Source organism: Zea mays, chromosome 1 (assembly GCF_902167145.1).
Source record: "Zea mays cultivar B73 chromosome 1, Zm-B73-REFERENCE-NAM-5.0, whole genome shotgun sequence".
Lineage (NCBI taxonomy): Eukaryota > Viridiplantae > Streptophyta > Magnoliopsida > Poales > Poaceae > Zea > Zea mays.
Window position 1 is genome coordinate 286,110,639 of NC_050096.1, and position 23,431 is coordinate 286,134,069.

Here is a 23,431-nt window from a genome sequence, read left to right on the forward strand (position 1 = left end):
TTAGTTCATATCATGAGGTTTCCTTGTTTTAGTAACCTTCTTGTCATTCATATACTAGAGGTTGCTAAATAGGAAACTATTGCTTGTGTTACTAATACAATCTCTTTTAAGATATTTCGTGGAAATTCATAAGTAGAGATTGTGCTCTTTCAATTGATAAAATCACAAGCTTTAAAGTTTAATCTTCACCTAAAAGAAAGATTAGGAATGCTCAAGGCAAAGGTATGGAACAAATTGCTTCAATTGGTAGTTGATCAATAGTAGTTCCTTCCAAGTGACATTCTTTCAATTGGTAATAATATATTCTATGGAAAGGAATGTCAATATGAAGGTTAAATTCCTTTTGGCTTAAATTTGTAAATTAGTGCATATTGTGAATTCACTGCTCCATGTGCATTAACTTGAAAGGAATTTAATTTATGCCTTTACGCCTCATAAATGATGATTTGTTTGCCATTCATATATATATATATATATATATATATATCATCATTCATTAAATACTTCCTTGTACTACTAATACCTCTTTTCAAAGTGTTTTATCGACTAGTTTTAAAAGGAAAAGAGATAACAAAGAAGGAAGTCTCCACAAATGATGAAAAGAAGAATACTAAGGTGACACCACCACAGATAGTAAGATCTGTCAAATTGGTATAACAAAAGGTACATTCTATATGGTGGTAAGTATTCTTAGGCATAAGTTAATTCATTGCAAATTTGTCATGCCTTGACCATGATATGTAATATACTCCTCATGAGACTCTTAACTGAATTGAAAGTGCATGTGGCAAGTCATTCAAATACTTGATGCACATATCTAGTGGGAGAACATTATATATCTTGTGTCATAGAGAATAAGTTTCACTTGAGTAAGCTATACTAAGACAATCCAAAATGGTAAATTTGTATCTCATTCATATGGATTGTAATCTTTGTTTTCTAAATAGCTACTCTTGATACAGTTTAAAATTCCCTTATCGTTAATTCTAAAAGTGCATAAGAATCTTTTTATTGATATTCATCACATACATATGCACTAACATGGATATGATTTTTCAACTGTAAAAGGTACAATTAGTGATCCATACTCTCTAAATTTTGGAAACCCATATTTTGATATCTTAGAAATCTACTTCAATCGATATCCATATGCTTCACATTGTATTGGTTCACTAAGTTGTAAATTCCATGCATAACTTGTCTTTATGATATGAATGCTTGTGCGACTAACCTTGATAAGCTAGGTGCACCCAAAGTCAAGGTAGGTTCATCATCAAGAAGGCAACACAATGATGTATTAATAAAAGGAGAAAAGGCTCCTATTCTTAACTCTAGTTTTTATCTATGTGATTAAATATTGACTTGAAACCATGTAAGATGGTTGTCAAGTATATGTGGGTGCCTACACAAAGAGAAAGGCCACAATAAGGATTGTGTGGGTACTCAAGGCTCTTACCACTAATCTCAAAGGACCCAATTCAAATTGGGTACCAAGATATGAAGCTTAAACTTGTTTTGCAGGATCACTCCTTCAATAGATCAAGTTGGGTGCTCGATAATGAATGTATAAATCATCTTTGGAGATAGTAGCTAGGGTGGTAACAACTGAATCTCAAGTGCATATTATTTTCAAATCTTATGTTTTTGTGACTTGTGTAGCCACTAAGGAAAAAAAGCACTTAAGGATATACATCAGATGTTGATTATGAAATAAAGGTCTAATTGGAAGTTGAATGAATATTTTCATATGGTGAACAATCCAAAATTATGTGACGTATTCTCTATCTAGTTAATTTGGATTTGATTCTTCTATATTAGACACTCACCATAATATGGATTAAGTCATCCCTTTAGACTTCATTGAATAACCATGCATATTATCCATGTCATTCAAAATATATTGTGCATGAGGGTTCAAGGAAATTTAGTCCATATTATGATGTTTCTCTATTTTAGCAACTCGTTTGCCTTTCACATATAAAGGGTTGCTAAATAAGAAACTAGTGCTTGTGCTACTAATGCCATCTTTTGTGTTGAGTTTATCCATTAAAAATCTATGTTAAGAGATGGTGCTTGTTTTAAATTGTATAAATCACAAGCTTAAAGGATACTATTCAACTAAAGTAAGAAGAAGTTGATAAGAGGCCAAGGTATGAAAACTTCCTCTCCTTCAGCTGTTTTAGTATTCTATCCTTAGTGGGATGTACCATAGTATAGGTTAAATTTCTTTGCAATATAAAATGTTCAATAGTGCATATAACTTTGACATCAACTATATGTGTGCACTAATTTAAAGGAATTTAATCTATCCTTTTGGGTTTCAAGAATGATTATTCATTTTCCATCCACATATAAGGATTATCATTTGTGAAACCCTCCCTTGTGTTTTTAATGCTCTCTTTTCTAAGTGTTTCAACAAGGTCCTTCCAAGTGCTTTCAAGATGGATTCAAAATCTACAAATATAAGAGTTTTGGTTCTTTCAATCATTGAGTTTCATTTGGTCTCATATCAAGTATGATCGAATCAAGCAAAGATGAATGAAGTTCAAGATCACTTGATTGGATGAAATCACAAAAATAAAAGAGATCACAGTGAATCAAGAAGGGAGTTGAACTATCCTGCAAACCAAATAATGAACTAGTGTCAAAATCATATAATATCCTTCATTATGAGGTTTTAGGTTCATATTAGTATGCTTTACCCTTCAGTATTTCAATTGATATACTTTCAGTTCTTAAACTTTCAATTGGTTTTAATTTTCATCATCTATGTAAAGCATGTTATGTTAAACCAAGATATAGTGCAAACATATCCTTTAACCTCGTATTGTTGATGTGCATAAGTGTACTTTGTGTACTCTTGCATGCACAAATTGAGGGAGAGTTTAGCCTATATCTTGTGAGACTAATGATTTCTTTCAAGTTCATGTTGTGTAGTCTCACACCTTGGAGAACATCAAATGAGGATGAGTGGTTCCATAGAAATGAAAATCAATTTCTCTTGATCGTTTGAAGAGGATAAGTTTCTCTTTGAAATGTCAAGTCTATCAAAAGCTAAGATAGAAATTCATGATTATAATGAAGACCATATGGCATGGAACAAAGGTGTGTCACTCCATGAACTATTGTATTACATTTGTGTATCTAGGCTCTTACATGCTAGTGTGTGCATGTATATGCAATATCTTAAGTCACATCATAAGGTTGCACTTGTGGTGACGATTAAAGAATCTCTAGATATTTGATTAATACCTCTTGTGGTGATGTCATAAGTTTGTCTTAAGTCATCTTAGTGAGGTATGAGTCAAACATGCTAACTTCTCAAAAATCTTGGCTTAAAATATTGCATATCATGTCTATTAGTATATCTTTTGATTATGAGTAATTCCTTCAATTGGTACAATTTCATAGTTTATTTGTACCAAGGTTCAAATTGTAGAACTTAAATCCCCTGGCCTCACAAGTCCAAGTGCATAAGCTAAACAAGTATTCATCACTTGTATGCACACATTTAGGGGGAGAATAGTCTATAATTTGAATCTTTGAGACTAACTTCATTTTCAAGTCTATTATGTGTGTAGTCTCAAATTAGAAAGGAATTTTCGGGCAAAGACAATCGCTTCCACTGCAAATTTTGATGGGTATCAAAGATTCTTTGCTCCAATAAATGTATCTTCTATACATTTCATAAGAGAATGAGTTTCTCTTGTATATGCTGCTCCAACGTCATCCAAAATTGGTAAATATGTATCACATCCTTTTGGATTGCAAATGTCTAAAGTAGCATAGCTTATAAATTCTCATGTCTAGAACTTAATTGATTAAATAATGCACATGTTTCTTATGTTGCATGATTATGTTCAATCGATACCCATTTTATGTCAGTGGTACTTTAAATTACAAATAAGTACTCTCAACTGGTATCAATTTAATTCATATATATATATATATATATGTGCAATAAAACTTGAGGAGAACTTAGTGTAATATGCAATTAGTGATCTGTTTATCTATCAAATTGTTTCAATTGGTGTTTTTCAATTGGTACTTTTCTTACATGATCACTAGTTGTATAATTCATACTTGTGCAATTTTCATGCTGCCTCTTGTTATGATAAGAAAATGCTAGGTGACATCTAGACTCTAGGTATCAAGATTTATCTTTCAATTAGTATAACAATATTCATTTGATATCTTGGACCTATGTCACAATTATGCCAACAAGAGATTGCAAAATGAACTCTAAATACAACACAAGTGTGGAACACCCCTTTGAAAAGGTAAAACGCAAAGGTACATCACTTATGACACTTATCCATTACCTTTGTGCCATCTAAGAACCCTTTTCATGATAGTGTGTTTAAATCTTGCTTAATCATAATTTCTACCCTTTATATTCTTTGTATCCTTTTTGGAGATTTATGACAAAGGGGGAGAAATTTTGCATTAAAGCTTACCTTTAGTCTTATGTAACTAAGTGTTAGAAGACTTTAAAAAGGGGAGAAATAATTAAAAAAAGGGGAAGTCATAAGAAAAACATAAGATGTAGAAAGTTGATGAGTGCATACTATGTCATGAGCATCACGTTTATTTTATGACACACTGCACCCTATGAATAGTATGATATAAGTTGTCTCTATACTTTGACCCAAATATGTGTTTTTGGCATTTGAGTACAAAATTGGTATTTTCTGAAATGCACATATTTAGGGGGAGGAAACTATATCATAGGATTCAAAATCTTATTTATCAAATCTTATGTAAGCTTTAAATGTGTTGTCATCAATCACCAAAAAGGGGGAGATTGAAAGTGCATTCATCCCTTTTGTGAGTTTTGGTGATTTGGATAACAACACATTTAAAGGTCTAACAAGTTTGCTAAGTGTTGAACAGGAAATTCAGTATGATGAACATACTTGAATAGTGTATAATGATCAGTGAATAAGGTTCAACACAAGGTCAAATAACCAGTGAGACAATGCAAATGGATATAATATGGTCTCTATATTGGTTTGAATATATGGACAAGTCCTGAGAAATCACTATGCATAAATTGAATATATGAGAATCAAACTAGAGCTTGATTGATCTTAGAAGTTATATCTAGATGACATTCAAGCAAGGTTCACAATATTGAAGAAATGATTCTCTCAATGGATGCTCAATAGGATGTGACTCAAGAATGGCTTGATTAGGTGAAGATAGCAAGGAAAGGGCTTCGAGGAACTAAACGAAGGTGAAGGCCAAGCGACGGCTTGTAGACCGAGGTACCATGGCTAAGGTGAAGAAGAGAGTACTTGCACTAAGTCGATGAACTAATCAGCTATGAAGAGTTACAACATGTTGATGCATCAGTAAGGTGACTTGAAGCCATGATTTGAACTCATATATGGTGAAATGGCACAAGTCACAGGCTCGATTTGTGTTTGCTTCAAAAGGTGAGACAAAGATGTTTGTGATCCTTATGAAGCAACACCATGGAGAAATCACACTTGAGACACCAATGACTCAAGGAGTTTACTTAATTATATTTTATTTGACTTGAGTATAGGAATCGTCGTACTATCAAGGGGGATCCATAAAGAAGGTTGGTGAGCTCAAAATCCTTGATCTAAAACTTTCATTTTACCCTTGTTAATCCTTAGTGAAAGTATGTAGTACAACCTTTTTAAGTCTATCTTGGCCAAAATTGCTTTTTGGAAAATACAGGTTCAACCAGTTTTAAAACAGGTTCAACCGGTTTTTGCACTGTTCATTTTTTCTGCCAGTCTGCTGTGTCAGCCAAAAAGTTGTGCGCAACTTTTTGAAAACCAGTTCTACTGGTTTTGGGACCGGTTCAACCGTTTTTTGGGCAGAAAAGTAAAAATGGCTAGTTTTGGAGCCCCACCTATATATACTCACTCCCACCTCTCTCCTCCACAGAAGAGCACGACATGGACTCCACTCCTAACCTGAGAAACACCTCCCACTCTCTCTCACACACCTCTTGCCTCTCCCATTTCAAATCTTTGGAGAGAAATCTTTGAGTGAGTTTGAGAGCTGCAGTTTTTGTGCTTCATCTCCAAATCTCTCTTGCTCTTCTTGATTCAAGCTTTGGTACTACATCGAGTTCTTTGTGGATTCATTACTCTTGGAGCTTCTAGCTCCTAGACGACTAGGTGTCTCTTGTGAGTCTCCAAATCTTGTGAAAGACCACAAGAAAGTTTGTATTACCCGCTCGTTTGAGCAAAGATTATTGTGTGGGCTTGACCTTTATGGTCGGCAAAGGGAGGATTAGGGTTGAAAGAGACCCGACTCTTTGTGGGCGCCTCAACGAGGAAGTAGGGCACCTTGGTGGTGTGATCGAACCTCGGGATAAATCTTGTGTCTCTTGTGTTCTTGCTCATTGTGTGTTTGTGTTCTTCGTTCTCTCACCATTTCGTGGAAGATTTGTATCTTTTTGGTGTGTGTGGATTTTGAGAAGTGCCCTTCTCGATCTACTACTTTGAACCCTGTGGATCAACTAGAACATCTCATTTCCAAAGTTAACTGGATGGATTTCGAGATCAATTCAGTTTTATATCCTATTCTTTAGTTGAGCTCGTGCAAACCAGTTGAACCGGTTTTGACACCGGTTGAACCGATTTTACCCAGTTCGTTTCTAGTTTTTGTTGAAAAAGTTTCCACTTGCCTATTCACCCCCTCTCTAGGCAACTTTCAGAGAACTACACATGAAATCATGGAGTTTCAATGTGGATCTCTTAGGTTTGTACACATAGTGCGTCACAGCTTTCTCGAAATTTTTTCAAATTTTTATCATAGCCTCTACATATGATATCATGACACGTGGACAGGTTTCATGATTTTCTGACTTTGTTTGTGTTTTATACAATTTATAAACACCTGGATGGCAAGTTCACGGCCATGTTAAGTGAGCATGGTGCTCGAAGTTTCCGGTCCGCTCCTGAAATCGGTCGTAACTTGTGCTAAGTAGCATGTATATCATTTTTTCATGCACTGTTTTCCAAGTTTCGAGTGACCTGCAGTTCAAATCTGAATTTTCCGAAAAAATTCAAATAAACGAACTAAATCTACTAGCTATTGCAAACACTGTTATAATTGTCCCAAAATGGTACATGTAGGTCTACATAGTGTAGGAACATATCACAAAAAGCTTAGCGGCCAAAATGTAAAAAACAAAAATATGGTTTGCTGAGTGTCTATAGAAGACACTCGGCAAAGCCTTCTTTGCCGAGTGTCCAGTATTTGGCACTCGGCAAAGAAGCCTATTTGCCGAGTGCCAGTCCTCGGCTCTCGGCAAAGACTGACGGCCGTCAGCTTTAGGACGGCCGCTGACGGCCCTTTACCGAGCGCCTTCTTTGCCGAGTGTTTGACACTCGGCAAACATGTCTTTGCCAAGTGTGGTCCTCTGCCGAGTGTCCTGCACTCGGTAAAGAGGCTCGTTACCGAGAGCCGAACTTTGCCGAGTGCGGCTCTCGGCAAAGCCTTTTTTGCCGAGTGCCCGACAAAAGGCACTCGACAAAGAGTCTGACACTCGACAAAGCCTCGGATTCCGGTAGTGACTATTTGATTTAGCTATGAAATATTTTACACTACTAATCCTATCCGAAGCAAATATTTCTACAGAGGACTACAATATATATATGTCCACCTGTTATACTCTTTACTTAATAAAATATGTATAATATAAACCATTGAAGGTTGAAGGTTTAACGAATGTTGAAGGTTTAATGAATATCATTGTGAATATCAATATATATGCCCACCTGATTATAGCTGTAATACACATGGAGACATGTTCTTCTAAAACCTGTACACGTATTGAGTGTTATGTTTATAAAGTTCTCTTGAGTTAAATATTTGTAGGGATTTATTGATATTTCTCATTATTATTTTATGTAAACTGCTAATTGAAACAGCTTCCGTTATATCTGCAACTAACAAATGTTGACTACTATAGAACTGAGGTTCACATGAGATCGAACTAATATAAACTTTATACTAAAATTGTAGACTCTAAAGAGATCTAAAGCTTTATATTATTTGAGATGGTATACACAAATCCAAATATCCAACATAAGTTTTTGGATCAGATTTTACACGATTAACAAATGTCGAATGGAGACATATTCAACATTAAAGTTGTAGTAGAGATGTACAACTTTACAGTTAAACGCTTCTTATTTATGTGTCAAACATACAATATAAGATTAAAAATGCATACTTAAATGAATAACTTTAGCTATATAGTTAGATGTGTCGTATACACTACCGGAATCAATCGCTTTGCCGAGTGCCTGAAGCACTCGGCGAAGCCTTAAAAACACTCGGCGAAGGCTTTGCCGAGTGTGACACTCGGCAAAAAAGGCTCGGCAAACAGTGCATCGGCAAAGCCTTCTTTGCCGAGTGCTTTTTTTCGGGCACTCGGCAAACCTCTTTGCCGAGTGCCAGAAAGCACTCGACAAAGAAAAGCGGCCGTTACGGCGCCGGGTGACGAAGACGGCGGCTTTGCCGAGTGTCCCTGGTGACACTCGGCAAAGAAGTTATCTTTGCCGAGTGTCTTCCAGGCAGCACTCGGCAAAGAATCCATCTTTGCCGAGTGCCACTTGGGACACTCGGCAAAGAGCCCGCCAGAGAGGGTCCCCATGTCAGGCTCTTTGTCGAGTGTTCTGTGCGGCACTCGACAAAGCCGACCTCTTTGCCGAGTGCCAGCGACATAACACTCGGCAAAGAACCTAAGCCGGTGCCCAGGTCTGTGCTCTTTGCCGAGTGTTACACTCGGCAAAATGACCAGTATATACCTTTTTTATTTGTTTTTTGTATTCCATCCACACAAACAGAAGATACCACATATATATCACATATATACATCACAGATATCATCACAGACATAAATAGCCAACACAAACATAAAACTGTCACCACAAACATAAATATCCATCACAAACATAAGTGTTCAACACAAGTATCAAACACAAACATAAGTCTCAAACGTCGCAAGGTCTCACATAAGTATCAAACACAGACATAAGTATTATACATAAGTTCTGAAGTCTAAAACAATAACACAACACTCATGGAGGTGGGCGGTTTGACCGGGGCTGCGTTGGGCTGAACCCTTCCGGAGGGTTGTTGGATGCCGCTCCAGATTGGCCCTGCACAGAGAAGAGATTGCATGTGTTATACCAGATGCATTACAAACATCTAACTACAATTTTGATACTCACAGGAGTGTGGAAGAGAGCAGGGTCAACTGGAGGGAACAATGGAGGTGGTGGAGCGATGCCCTGTGCGGCGCCAAGCCTCTGCATGTACTGGAACATCTCCGCCATCCTCTGATGATCTGCCCGGCGCTCCGCCTCCCGCTCTGCCATCATCCTCGCCTCCATCTCGTGACGTTCCCTCCTCTCTTCTTCTAGTTGGGTCTGTAATATTACAAGCCAACGTTATAGTAACTCAAAGAGTAGGTATATAACTCAAGGAAGGACGAGTTACAGAAGCACTAACCTCGAGTTGCTGTATGCGATGTTGTGAGCTGTCGTGCCGAGGTCGTATGGCTGGACTCGAGCCCGTGCTCCTTGCTCTCACCTGAGACAAAGTGGGAGTGGAGGACGAGTCGATTGCCCCGTCGGCAATCCAGTACCGCCCATGTCTCTTGCCTCCTCCGACCCTCATGAGCACATCGGGGTCGATCGGCTCGGTGCTCGGATCATAGTCTCGGCCATGGACCTTCTGCGCCATGGCGGTGTAGTCATGGAGGCGGCTGTAGACGGCAGGGTTGGTGTAGGCCTCGGGCCCGTCATCCGGGTTGTAGGTGACGTCGGACATCGCCTTACCCTTATGGGCCATAGCATAGGCCGAGAAGGTGGAGCAAGGCCTGCCACCATGTGACGCCGACTGCAACGAAAACCAACGAGATAGTTAGAAATAATATCTAACTTAGTGCTATATATCTAAATAAAAAGGTGGCGTACCCATGCTTCGGCATATTGGCCCAGGCTCCGGCTGCCTTGGTGGTGGGAGGGGCCTTGCATCATCAAACGCCGTTCCCGGCTAGCTGTGTGCGCCTCGTCCCACTCAGCCGAACACCACCTATCCACCATCTGCTCCCAGCACAGAGGATGTGCGGCGCACCAATGTGGAATCATCTACAAAGTAAACACGTAAAGTGCATATCAGAAGATAAAATAAAATTCATGCATGGAGTACTGTTACCAAACATGCATGACTTTACCTGCAGGTACTGCTCCCTGGTCAACGACATGGTTCGGGCTTGAGGTCTTCTCCCCAAGGACGGAGCCGTGGTAGGTGATGATGGCCTAGATGCGGGCCTCATAGTGCATGTCCACGACGAGCTTCTTACAGCTCGTGGTGGCCACCACATCCGCCCTAGCCTCGTATCCAGCATCGCATCTGAAGAAATCCTGCATACAAAAACGATGTATCCATACATTATTTCAAGAATTTGCAACGAATGCGACATATTTTACATTATACTAAGACTTACCCACAACTCTTGCTTCACCCGCTCCGCCTTGTTATTGAATTTCCTGCCGTCCCGGTCTACTGCATCGGGGGCGACGGCGTAGTGGTCGAAGGTGAAGGCTGGGCCCGTCACTCCGGCATACTCCACAAGTCCAGGGAAGTGTTCCCTGCACAACAGACCGAGGATGTTATTGGGGGGGCGACGATGACCCCCATCATAATCCAAAACCGTCCAAGACCTGTCCAAGTGATAAATAAAAAGTATTAGTTTATATTATGATTTTAAACACATAATATGAACAAGAATGAAGAACATAAAGTTACATACCTCTCCCCTTCCGGCCGAATCAGCGGCCGTTTGTCCTGAAGTATGGGACGCGGCGGGAGACTCACAGGGCCTCGCAGGTATATGCTCCTCGAACTAGAGCCGCCTGAACCTGAGGCGTCCTGCTGCTGGTCGTCGTCGTCCTGCTGCTGGTCGTCGTCGTCCTGAGGCGCCACCTGCTGCTGCGCTGCCTGCTCTACCTCGTCCTGCTGCGCTGCCTGCTCTGCATCGTCCGCCGTCCTACTCCTCCTCCCCCTCCTCCTCCTCAGGAAACCGCCCACCATATTTGTCCAACAACCTGCAATTAAGAGTAAACAAATAAGCACATATAAAAAGATGTATTTAAAAACAGGTGCGAAATAAAAAGTCATATAGCATTACATCGATTAAAAATAATCTTCATATGTGTCGGGGTTAGCCGGATCATAACTCTCATCATCACTATCAAGCATTTCAATCTCAACACCATCGGAAGACGCAACCCGTCATTAATGTCATTGCCTTCAAGGATTACTAAGTCATTATCATTTTGCACCTTATCATCCTCCTCATCAACAACCATTTCAATATCTACGTCCATTCTGATAGCTTCAGTTAAGTCTATCTCAAATCGCCCTTCTAGCCCATCTTCTTGGAAGAACTATCCATCATATGTGTCCGGGTCTAAGTTGTAATCTTCATCGTTAGGAACAGGTAACCTCCCGTGCGGCGATACCTTATACACAACATCCCAACCCTTAAGATGTTCTTTCGTTTGACACGCATATGGGAGATAATACACTTGTGTGGCCTGTTGGGCCACGATATAGACATTGTCTCCTGCTAAGGTGGAATCTTGTCGAATTTCGACTATCCCAAGATTAGAATGTGTCTGTCTCGTCACTTGAGGGTCAAACAAATGACATTTGAATATCACTGTAGTAAGAGGTTTGGAACCATAAAAATTGAGCTCATATATTTCTTCGATTCGTCCAAAATAATCGACATTGTCAAGGCCCAGCGTAAAGACTCCAGAACACGTTGTTTTCCGATTGGGCCGACTTTTGTCGTAGTGTGTTGTGCGAAAACGGTATCCATTGACGTCATACCCAGAATATTTCTTGACCCTATAAGCAAAGCCGTTGGCTACTTGTCTCAACTCGGCACTCATAGACGGATCTCTTTGGCCCTGCAAGTATTCGCAAGTTAAAAGACGCTAAATTGAGTTTAAAGACGTATCTCTTTTACAAATTAAGCACGTACCTTACGTTTGAACCAGGAAATGAAATCGGGTAACCCATTTCTCGCACCCTTTCTAAGAAGAGCGTCATATTCCTGTGGAGTGGGGTCCCTTGATCGACGCCAGAATTCATGAAGAAATTGTTCCATGTATGGCGTCACCTCTTCAAGGTTGGTCAATACGTATAGCATGATATGTCGCCACTCTTCATGTGTCAGGGTCTTGGTGGTCGAGCCACTTGCGCTTCCGAGTTGGCCTCGAAATATGCTAAGGTTCGATTCGTTGTCGCCATCATTGTAACGAGGGGGTGGATTATGCACGCTCGGCAGTTTGTCACCATAATAAGTTGTTGTGAAGTTTGAGACCTCCTCTAGAATGTATGCCTCTGCAATGGAAGCCTCGATTTTGCATTTATTTCTACATTTCTTTCGAATAGTCTTTAGACATCTCTCGATTGGATAGCACCAATGTCCCTGCACGGGCCCCCCCCATTCGTGCCTCATAGGGGAGATGAAGAATCAAATGCTGCATTGGATTGAAGAAGTCGGGTGGAAATATCTTCTCAAGCTTACACAGTAACACGGGGGCCAATCTTTCCAAGTCTGCAACCACGGTCCGAGATAACTCTTTTGCACAAAGCTGACGGAAGAAATAGCTCAACTCTGAAAGCGCTAGCCAGACATGCTCAGGGACATAGCCTTGAACCATCGCAGGAAGAATCCGTTCAATCCATATGTGGAAGTCATGACTCTTCATCCCTAAGACTCGCATAGTAGATAAGTTCACCCCCCTACTCAGGTTAGCTGCATACCCATTAGGGAACATCAACATCTTGATCCACTGAAGTACTTCCTTCCTCTGGGCCCTGCTTAGGACGAAATCGGCCTTAGGCCTTCTCCACGTCTTTCCGCCACTTGGCGGCTTCATCTCTAGTTTTGGTCTATCACATAACGCTGCCAGATCCACTCTTGCATTCACATTATCCTTTGACTTATCAGGAATGTCCATAATTGTTGCCCACAGTGCCTCGGCAACATTCTTTTCAGTGTGCATCACGACAATGTTGTGTGGAAGGAGCAGGTCGTCATAATAGGGGAGCCGAGTCAAGCCAGACTTATGTGTCCACATATGCTGCTCACCATATCCCACAAAACCACCTTCTGTATTAGCCACGAGCCCATCTATCTGTTGATGAATTTCGGCACCAGTCATCGTTGTAGGTGGGCGGTCTGTCACTACGACACCTTTCGTAAAGTTCTTGATGTCTAGGCGGAATGGATGGTCAGCAGGAAGAAATTGTCGATGTTTATCGAAGGACGAATATTTGCCACCCTTTTTCAACCAAATGAACCTGAGAGCTTCCTTGCAAACTGGGCATGGGAACTTACCGTGAACACACCAGGCACAGAATAGCCCATACGCCGGTAAGTCATGCATGGAGTACTGGTACCAAACATGCATTCTAAAGTTTGTCTTCGTAGCTCGGTCATACGTCCATACCCCTTCCTCCCAGGCACGTACCAATTCATCGATCAAAGGCTCCATGTACACGCCCATTTTGTTCCCCGGGTGTCCGGGAATTATCAACGACACGAATATATTCGGCCTTTGAAAGCACACACCAGGGGGGAGATTGATTGGAATAACAAACACGGGCCAACATGTGTACGGGGCAGCGCTCATTCCATAGGGATTGAACCCATCTGTGGCCAACGCAACACGTACATTACGAGCCTCTTCGGCTTTCTCACGGTGAATGTCATCAAAGTGTTTCCATGCTTCACCATCTGATGTGTGCACTATCTTGTCAGGATTGTATCGTTTTCCATTTTTGTGCCATGTCATCTGTTTCGCGGATTCCTCTGTCATGTAAAGACGCTGGATCCTCGGTATGAACGGAAGGTGTCGTAGGATTGTCAAGGGGACGTCGAGTTGCCTCTTCTGTCCATCACCAGAGTCTACCTCCATAAACCTAGACGAATTACACTTGGGACATTACTTTGCCTCCGCGTATTCTTTCCTAAATAGCACGCAGCCCTTCGGACAAGCATGAATCTGCTCATACGTCATCTTGAGTGCACGAAGTAGTTTCTGTGCCTCGTACATGCTCTTTGGCAGAACGTGATCATCCGGAAGCAGACTCCCAATAACCGTCAACAAGCCATCAAATGCGTCTCTACTCATGCTGTACTGCGACTTGAACGCCATTACACGCCCAATGGCATCCAGTTGAGAAACCTTTGTCTGGCCGTGAAGGGGCTTCTGTGCCGCGTCGAACATGTCGTAGAATGCCTTTGCAGTCGGCTCTGGCTCGTCATCCATACATCCTCCCGTGTACTGTGCCTCCTGATAGTCGTTCAACATATCCGCTACCCCCGCATTCGCGTCATAATCCTAAACACGTTGTCTCAGCACCTCCTCTCTCGTACGATGCGCTTCACCATAAAATATCCACCGAGTATAGCCCGGCGTAAATCCATTCTTCCAAATATGTTCTACCATGGTCTTCTTTGGTTTTCTTTTCCGGTTGTCACATTTGCTGCACGGGCATGGGACTAGACTCGCTCCTTTAGCAGCTTCGCCATATGCCCGTTCCACGAAATCATCGGTCTTTCTAATCCATTCAGTGGTGACATCGTTCCTTCCTCTACGGCCCGTGTACATCCACTCACGGTCCTCCATCCTATAACATATATAACCGACTATAGTTTAATATAACATGTAAAAAATTCGGCAGCACCTCCCCTGTACGGGGATGTTTACAAAACCTGCAAATAAAACTAGCAGCACGATGGCCGACATTCACAAAATATATCTAATTGACACACATAGTATAAACTCTCTAAATTCAATAAACATGTACTATAAATTTAATAAACACACATACTAAATTCAATAAACACACGAAATTCATTATAAACACATAATATAAACATGTAGTATCAACTCACTAAATTCAATAAACATGTAGTATAAATTTAATAAAACACATAATATAACAATAAACATACATAAATTTAATAAATTAAATAACATATGACAATATATAATATGAACACAAACAAACATAAATTTAATAAATTCAATAAACCTTTACGGCTTGGCGATGGTCGGCCGGCGGCGGCGTGCCGGGCGCGTGGGTGGGCGGCCGGTGACGACTTGTCGGTCGCGTCGGGGGTGGGCGGCGGTCGGCTCGCTGGTGGCGGCGTGCCGGGCGCGTGGGGCGCGGTGGGCGGGCGGCCGGGCACGTGGGGCACGTGGGGCGGGCGGGCGAGAGCGGCGTGTCGGCGTGGGCGCGGGCGCGGGGAGGCGCGGGCGGCTTGCCGGAGCTTGGGGCAGGCGGCGGGCGTGGCGGCGGTGAGGCAGAGGGAGAAGAGAAAGGAGAAGGAAAGGAGAAGGAAGAAGAAAGCCGGCCGCGCGGCCGGTTAAGTCATTTTCTTTGCCGAGTGCCCGCGATTCGGCACTTGGCAAAGATTTTTTTAAAATTTTAAAATAAACTTTGCCAAGTGCCGGATCACGGGCACTCGACAAAGGCTGCTTTGCCGAGTGCTAGATGTACAGCACTCGGCAAAGTTCTGTTCTTTATACTTTGCCGAGTGTCAAAGGGCAGGCACTGGGCAAAGCTGCCTTTGCCGAGTGCTAGCTGTGCAACACTCGGCAAAGTATACTTTATTTTTTTATATTTGGTAACCAATTTTTTTTTGTGTGTTTCTACACTATTTAGACCTACTAGTACCATTTTGGTACAATTATAAAAGTGTTTTTTATAACTATTAGATTTAGTTCGTTTATTTGAATTTCTTCGGAAAATTCAGATTTGAACTGCAGGTCACTCGAAACTTGGGAAACCGTGCATGCAAAAATGATACTCGTCCTATTTAGCACAAGTTACGACCGATTTCAGGAGCGGACCGGAAACTTCGAGCACCATGCTCACTCAACATGGTCGTGAACTTGCTATCCAGTTGTTTAAAAATTGTATAAAACACAAACAAAGTCAGAAAATCATGAAACTTGTCCACGTGTCATGATATCATATGTAGAGGCTGTGATAAAAAATTGAGAATGTTTAGAGAAAGTTGTGAGACACTATGTGTAGAAACCTAAGAGAACCACACATGAAATCATAAAGTTTCAATGTGGTTCTCTTAGGTTTCTACACATAGTGCATCACAATTTTCTCGAAACTTTTTCAAATTTTTATCACAGCCTCTACATATGATATCATGACACGTGGACAAGTTTCATGATTTTCTAACTTTGTTTGTGTTTTATACAGTTTTTAAACAGCTGGATAGCAAGTTCACGACCATGTTGAGTGAGCATGGTGCTCGAAGTTTCCGGTCCGCTCCTGAAATCGGTCGTAACTTGTGCTAAATAGGACGGGTATCATTTTTGCATGCACGGTTTCCCAAGTTTCGAGTGACCTGCAGTTCAAATCTGAATTTTCTGAAGAAATTCAAATAAACGAACTAAATCTACTAACGATTCAAAACTCTGTTATAATTGTCCATAAATGATACATGTAGGTATACATAGTGTAGGAACATACCACAAAAAGTTTGGGAGACAAAATCTAAAAAATAAAAGTATACTTTGCCGAGTGTCTTTATAAGATAGACACTCGGCAAAGAAGACTCTTTGCCGAGTGCCAACCCCCGTCACTCGGCAAAGACTGACGGCCGTCGGCTTTGGGACGGCCGTTGACGGCCCTTTGCCAAGCGCCTCCTTTGCCGAGTGGCGCCCTGTGCCGAGTGTCCAGCTCTCGGTAAAGAGGCTCGTTGCCGAGAGCCTAACTTTACCGAGTGCGGCACTCGGCAAAGCCTTCTTTGCCGAGTGCCCGACAAAAGACACTCGGCAAAGAGGCCGACACTCGGCAAAGCCTCGGATTCCGGTAGTGATAGCTTAGTTGGCACATTGTACACTCGCGAAAACATTAGTAGTATTAGAATACCCGTCTAGGGTTTGGGGTCTTCACCGTGTAATGACCATCTCACCCCTATGTAATGGGCCTGACCCAGTTTACTCAGTCTATTAATATATCACCCAACCTCTGTTAGGGTTTGGGTTCACATTCCAACATGGTATCAGCCTAGATTTAGGTTTTTTTCTCTCCCCACCCCTGCAGCCGCCGGCCCATCTCCCTCAACCGTTCGCGCCGCCAGCAGGCCCGGCGTCCCTGCCTGCTGCGCCGCCGCGCGCCGCGCTCCCCTAGGCGCCGCCGTCCACGCCTCCAGCCGCCAGGGCCGCGCGCCGGCCGGACCCGACGCCCCTCCAGCCGCCGCGCCAGGAAGCCGCCCAACCAGGGAGAGTTATGACTGCGGGGGTAATACCCGTCTAGGGTTTGGGGTCTTCCCCGTGTAATGACCATCTCACCCCTATGTAATGGGCGTGACCCTGTTTACTCAATCTATTAATATATCACCCAACCCCTGTTAGGGTTTGGGTTCACATTCCAACAAGTAGGATAAATAAGTTTGAATCATGAAAAACATGTGTTTTCTGTATATTTTGGCCAGTGGTCGTTTAAGCGTTTTTCAAAATGGCCAACAGCGATAGAGAGCCAATCCAAGCAGAGGTAGGGTAGAGTGTCTTTCATCAAAGGAGTATATCATATAATATATGCTCCCACATTGCTCATAAACAATATAAATAGAGCAAGTGCATCAACACAAACTTGCAGCCTCGCCCAGATAACCACAGCTGAGCACAGATCGACGTGCTTGCACTTCCCAACACAACGCACCGTCGTCGTCAATCATGGCGCTAGCACCTAGCCATGCCCATGCATCACTTGCCGTCGCTCCATTCACAGTACTTTGCACCTTCCTTGCCCTTGTTGCCTTATTGCTTCTGCATCGATATCGTCGAAGCAACGCAAGACCGTCTGTTATAAATGAATGCGACACAAATAGGATCAATCACAGAGAAGACACGGATTTAACGTGGAAAACCCCTCCAAAGTGAAGGGGGAAAAACCACGGGCGCCGGCCGGCAACTTCTCACTATTTTGGGTGGTTACAGATCGCAGGAGATTTACAATTAAGATGGGTATCTCCTGTGGCTTACAAAGATATTTATAGAGGTGAAACCCTAAAACGATCCGTACCGGGGGGGGCTCCGCCCCCCCCACCCCCCAGGCGTCCCTGGGCCGCGGGAAGGCCAGTTGGCCTCGCTGCGCTCCGGCCCAAGCCTCCCGGCGACGGGCCTCCGCTTCGCTCGCCAACTTGGCCGCCTTCTTCAGAATTTGGATCACAAACTCAACACCGTCGAAGAAAACACGGCAGCTGCACCGCCGGCTGCCGCCAGGCCCGGCCGGGTTGCCGATCATCGGCAGCATGCACTGCCTGGTGTCAAAAAAGCCGGTGTTTCGGTGGGTTCATGGCCTTCTCAAGGACATGAACACCAAGATCCTATGCCTCCGCTTCGGGGCCGTGCACGTCGTGGTAGTCGCCTGCCCGGAGATAGCCCGCGAGGTTTTCAGGACGAACGACGCCGCCCTGGCGTCTCGTCCGGAGACGGACGCCTGCGAGCTGTTCAGCCTCGGGTACAAGGGCGCCAGCCTGTCGCCCTACGGGGAGCAGTGGAGGAAGATGCGGCGGGTCCTCACCTCCGAGATCCTGTCCGCGTCGATGGAGCAGCGGCAGCAGCGGCGGCGAGCGCAGGAGGCCGACTACCTCGTCCGTTCCCTGTACAGCCAGTGCTGCAGCAGCGCCAGCGCAGCCGCATCGTCGGCTAGCTCCGCCGTCGTCGACATACGCCATGTAGCCCGCCACTTCTCCAGCAACATGATCCGGAGCCTCGTGTTCGGCAAGCGGCACTTCGGCGGCGGCGCCGGCCCGGGTGCTGAGGAGGTGGCGCACGTGGACGCGCTCTTCGCGCTGCTCAACTACGTGTACATCTTCTCCGTCTCGGATTACGTCCCCGCCGCGTGGAGGTGGATGGTTGCTGGCCTCGACCTTGGCGGCGACAGGGAGGCTGGCAGGAGCGTGATGAGGACTCTGAGCAGGCTGCATGATCCCATCATACGGGAGAGGATCCATGAGTGGGACGGCCTTCGCGAACGCGGCGAGAAGAGAGAGGTCAGGGATTTCCTTGACGCGCTCGTCTCTCTTGTGGATTCGCAGGGGCGGCCTTTCTTGTCGTTCGACGAGATAAAAGCGCAGACAGCGGTACGTAAGATATACTCCTACGACTATACGATTATTCATGCATCTAAAAGAATTAAGTTGTATGTGTTTTGCATTATTCATCATCATCTAACGTTGTGCCATTCATGCATGCATTGTTATTTCAGGAGATGATGTTTGCAACCATTGACAACCCATCGAACGCGGTGGAGTGGGCGCTGGCGGAGATGATGAACAGGCCGGAGGTGATGCAGAAAGCAATGGAGGAGCTGGACGCGGTGGTCGGCAAGGACAGGCTGGTGCAGGAGTCCGACATCTCGGGCCTCAACTACCTGAAGGCGTGCGTGCGGGAGGCCTTCCGGCTGCACCCGTACCACGCTTTGAACCTGCCGCACGTCGCCATGGAAGACACCGTGGTCTCCGGCTACCTGGTCCCCAAGGGCAGCCACGTGCTGCTGAGCCGGCTGGCGCTTGGGCGGAACCCCGACGTCTGGGACGCGCCTCTCCGGTTCCGGCCGGAGCGACATCTGGTGAACGACGACGACGGCGGCGACAACCACCACGTGGTTCTCACGGAGCCGGACCTTCGGTTCATCTCGTTCAGTGCGGGCAGGAGGGGGTGCCCGGGGGTGTCACTCGGCAGCTCCATTACGATGATGCTGTTCGCAAGGCTCCTCCAAGGGTTCGCATGGACCAAGCCTCCTGGCGTCCGTGCGATCAGGCTCGAGGAATCCAGCGCAAGTCTCGCACTGGCTGAGCCGCTCCTCTTACAAGCTCAGCCTCGTTTGCCGGTGCATCTCTATGCGGCGTCCGGTTAATTATTAGCTTATATAGATATCAAGGCTTTTTTATGGCAAGGTTTTTTATTACGTTTTAATTTGGTTTAAGTAGTTGACATATGTAATAAGCTAAGCGGCTATGGCGCGGCCAGCTGATTCTCTTGGTCGTAAGTAATTATGGGATGAAGCCCGACGACGTTTGTTTGTATATTTTACAAAAACTCCTGAATAAGTCATGAAGATATATATATTTATGTGACCATGCATGTATAAACTTGCATTGCGTGCTTTGTATATAGACAGTTTACTAGTTTTTCGATCGGTTCATCATGGCGTACGTGTCGTGCTTTCTGAACCCGACGCAGTACGTGCAACCAGGGAAAACTTTCTCGGCGAGAAATTTTCGAGAAAACCGAAAATCGCGTTTCTCGCTAGGGTCCGGTTATTTTCCTTACCGCTCAAATTTTTCAGCTGTTTTGAATTTAGCCGGCCCAATCCAGTTCATATGTATTTGGGCTGTAAATAAAAGGCCCAAAATACTACTCATGTGTAAATATGGAACCCTAAAACATCTCCAGCCGCCACCTGCTAGCCAGCCGCCCAGCTGCCGCCGTTCAGTTTTTTTTCCCTGGCTTCTGCTGTTCGCCTGTTCTAGCGTTCTTCACGGTCACGGGCAGGCTGCAGCTTTGCAGATTGTCTCCATCCCGCCAGCAGCCCAGCGCTGGTCAGATTTGCTGCTAGCTTCTTCCGTGTGGCTGTTCTCCAACTCCAAGAGTCCGACGCCCACAAATTTGCTGCTAGCTTCCACCCTCTGACTCCCACGCTGCCGCAACTACCATCTCGTGTGAAGGAAGCGCTGTGCGCGAGAAAGCTCTCCACAAGACAGGTATAATACTACTGTATTTTTTGTACAGCTTGATGCATTTCAGTTGGTGATCTGTTCTATCGGCTAGCAGCAAGCGCAGGACAGCGACGAGTTGGGTGGAGGCGCTGACACAATTCTTGCGATGTTGTGGGATTCGGACAGCGATGATGAAGTGCACGTGGTTGACCATCCTACTGAGCATCGTGCTGCTACTCACGCAGAGAAAGGAAAGACCATGGCTGATGCCAACGCATCTTCTAGTGGTGCTGATGTGGTGCTTGATCGATATGGTAATTGATTTTATTGTTTAATATATACATGTCTCGCTAAAATAAATTTCTGTAGAATACTACTGAATTTCCGTACAAATTTATGATCAGATAGATTTCTATCAATTGCACATATTTGTGACCATTTGTGAGATACTATTTGTTAGAAATTTATGTAGAATGCTATTGGTAATGTATTTGCTAAAATAGTGTTTGGTAATGCAGGGAAACCAGTGAAGCTAAATGGACCAATTGATGTGACTTGGAGCCATGGTGAACCATATCCTGGACCTCATGGGGCTGGCTTTAAGTGCTTTTATTGTTTTACCACCAAAAAAGGCGGGGGGTGTCTCGATTAAAAGAGCATCTAGGTCACATACTAGGGAGTGTGGAGGCGGGGGGTGTCTAGATTTACTATGGTGCTGTCCTTGAGAGTTGCTTCATTATTTGTGATGATTGTCCTATTTTTTCATATTTTCATAGCTGATTGGTGGGATCAATATGGTGGAGACTACCCAGAATTACAAGAGTTTGCACGTCGTATTGTTTCTCAATGCATGTCCTCTAGTGGTTGCGAACGTAATTGGAGTACCTTTGCTTTGGTTCATACAAAATTGAGGAATCGGTTGAGTTATGATAAGTTGCATAAACTAGTTTATGTTCACTACAACTTGAAGTTGCGCATTCAACATTACGAAACTGATATGGAAAGTCTTGAACAAATGAAAAACTCTAAAGATAGGAACATAGATCCATGTAGCATCATGATAGATGTTGCTATGTATGATGAAGGCAACCCGATTATGGAATGGTTGTGTAGTTCTAGGAGTGAATCATTGCCGACACTTGATGAAAATGATGAGCCTGAATCACCTAACAGACCAAGTGGATTCGTTTTAGAGGAGTTAGGAGGATTGAATGAAGAAGAGATGGTTCTTTTAAATTCTAGGATTGGTTCTCGTAGGAAAAATGTTAGGAAAAGGAATGCAGAAGAAGATATTGGAGATGATTTCCTATCAGATAGTAGTGAGGGAGCGGGTAGCCCAACCTATGACGAGTCAGGTGACAGTGAGTCAAATGATGGTGAGTTCACTTTTGAGTTAATTATGCACTATTTGTCATGTCCTTTTTATGATTAAAATTATCTTCAATATCATTGTGTAAGGTGGTGGTGATGATGAAGATGGTGACCCTAGTGGTCCAAGTTCTGCAGCTAGGCCACCAACTCATAATGGTCCTGGTAAGCAAGTGAAACCAATAGTGTACTTGCAAATAATTGTTTCAAGAATGTATTTTGTTTTCATATCTATGTATCTTTTGTAGGTCAAGATGAACAACCAGCCGCTCTCCGTCCAAGATCAAAAAGGCAGAAGAAGCTCTCTATCAAGGGCTTGTACATGCTTGAGAAGGTTAAGTACATCTAAGATTATAGATGTGTTGTCTAAGTGTTTCAAATATTTCATTTTACTAATTAATCTATTGTCTTACTGTTGGAAAATACAGTGATCTAATCTTCAAGCACAAGCACAAGAATACGGCGTATGCATGGACTCATTCAATGGCAAGATTTTGAACATGTGGCTCTATTGTATCAGCTCTGTTTCAGTTTCAGCACAATATTGCTGCTATATTTGGTTTATGTGGCCTACCAATATTTAGAACTGTGATTGATTTCTATGCATTATTTGAACTATGCTACCAAAGTACTTTATTTATGTAATATTTAGTTTATTTGGACTGTCTCATTATTCTATGGTCTCTATGGATATATATTCGCAGTCAATTTGTTATTCATTTTGCCATTTATACAATCGTTACATGTACATAGTGATATTAGATGGTTTAGAAATGATCTATATGTTATTCTGATTAAACTGAGCTGTTCATTCTAAATTCTGTCCGAAATTTTTTTGAGAAAAACGAAAAAAATCGAGAAATCCGAGAAACACGTTTCTCGGTGAGGTCCGGTTTTTTTCTGCTACCGGTAAGGTAAACCCTGCGTGCAACCGGTGGGCTAGAGCCTACCTAGAGGACGCCATCGCCACTGCTAGCTAGCTAGGAGGGAGAACGGTTCGCCGCTGTCGCCGGGGCCGGGGGCGGTAGCCGCTAGCTAGTCGAGGTTGCACCAGCTAAGCAAAAACCAGCACAGCTTGCTATACGGGTGTTGGGGCCTTCGGCTTCCGAAGGTCTTTAAAAACATGATTTAACAATATTTCTAGAAGTATAATGCATAAACAGGTATCTTCGGTCTTGAAACGAAACCACCGCGTGAAGAAGCACAAAAGAGTACGAACGATGACGCAAAGCCGAAGCTGTGCGCAGAAAGGTTTCGGCATGATAGCAGAAAGAGAAACCGACT

The 23,431-nt window shown here is 43.5% G+C and overlaps 2 protein-coding genes across 3 annotated transcripts; both read left to right on the forward strand.

Annotated features, from left to right (window-relative positions):
* The first annotated feature begins 17,789 nt into the window (after positions 1-17,789).
* Positions 17,790-19,977, forward strand: LOC103644042 (tyrosine N-monooxygenase). Its single transcript, XM_008667244.1, has 3 exons — positions 17,790-17,918; positions 18,305-19,201; positions 19,327-19,977. The coding sequence occupies exons 1-3, from the start codon at positions 17,790-17,792 to the stop codon at positions 19,975-19,977; spliced, it is 1,677 nt and encodes a 558-aa protein (XP_008665466.1).
* Positions 19,978-20,314: 337 nt separating this feature from the next.
* LOC103645626 (uncharacterized) lies at positions 20,315-22,874 on the forward strand. 2 transcript variants are annotated; one of them, XM_020547303.2, is made up of 6 exons: positions 20,315-20,824; positions 20,895-21,093; positions 21,298-22,155; positions 22,238-22,312; positions 22,396-22,481; positions 22,576-22,874. In XM_020547303.2, exons 3-6 carry the CDS (start codon positions 21,489-21,491, stop codon positions 22,576-22,578), a joined length of 831 nt encoding a protein of 276 aa, XP_020402892.1. In that variant the 5' UTR covers positions 20,315-20,824; positions 20,895-21,093; positions 21,298-21,488; the 3' UTR covers positions 22,579-22,874. The 2 variants fall into 2 exon arrangements, with proteins under 2 accessions (XP_020402892.1, XP_035820278.1); XM_035964385.1 differs by having other exon boundaries at positions 20,494-20,824; positions 20,892-21,093.
* Positions 22,875-23,431: the final 557 nt, after the last annotated feature.

Bases quoted from the DNA above. Each gene is read 5' to 3' on its own strand.
- LOC103645626 (XM_020547303.2), top strand. From the start codon at position 21,489: ATGGTGCTGTCCTTGAGAGTTGCTTCATTATTTGTGATGATTGTCCTA. The intron at 22,156-22,237 runs GTGAGTTCACTT...TCATTGTGTAAG, and splicing joins TGACAGTGAGTCAAATGATG to GTGGTGGTGATGATGAAGAT. The intron at 22,313-22,395 runs GTAAGCAAGTGA...TATCTTTTGTAG, and splicing joins ACCAACTCATAATGGTCCTG to GTCAAGATGAACAACCAGCC.
- LOC103644042 (XM_008667244.1), top strand. From the start codon at position 17,790: ATGGCGCTAGCACCTAGCCATGCCCATGCATCACTTGCCGTCGCTCCA. The intron at 17,919-18,304 runs GTTATAAATGAA...ACACCGTCGAAG, and splicing joins GAAGCAACGCAAGACCGTCT to AAAACACGGCAGCTGCACCG. The intron at 19,202-19,326 runs GTACGTAAGATA...TTGTTATTTCAG, and splicing joins AGATAAAAGCGCAGACAGCG to GAGATGATGTTTGCAACCAT.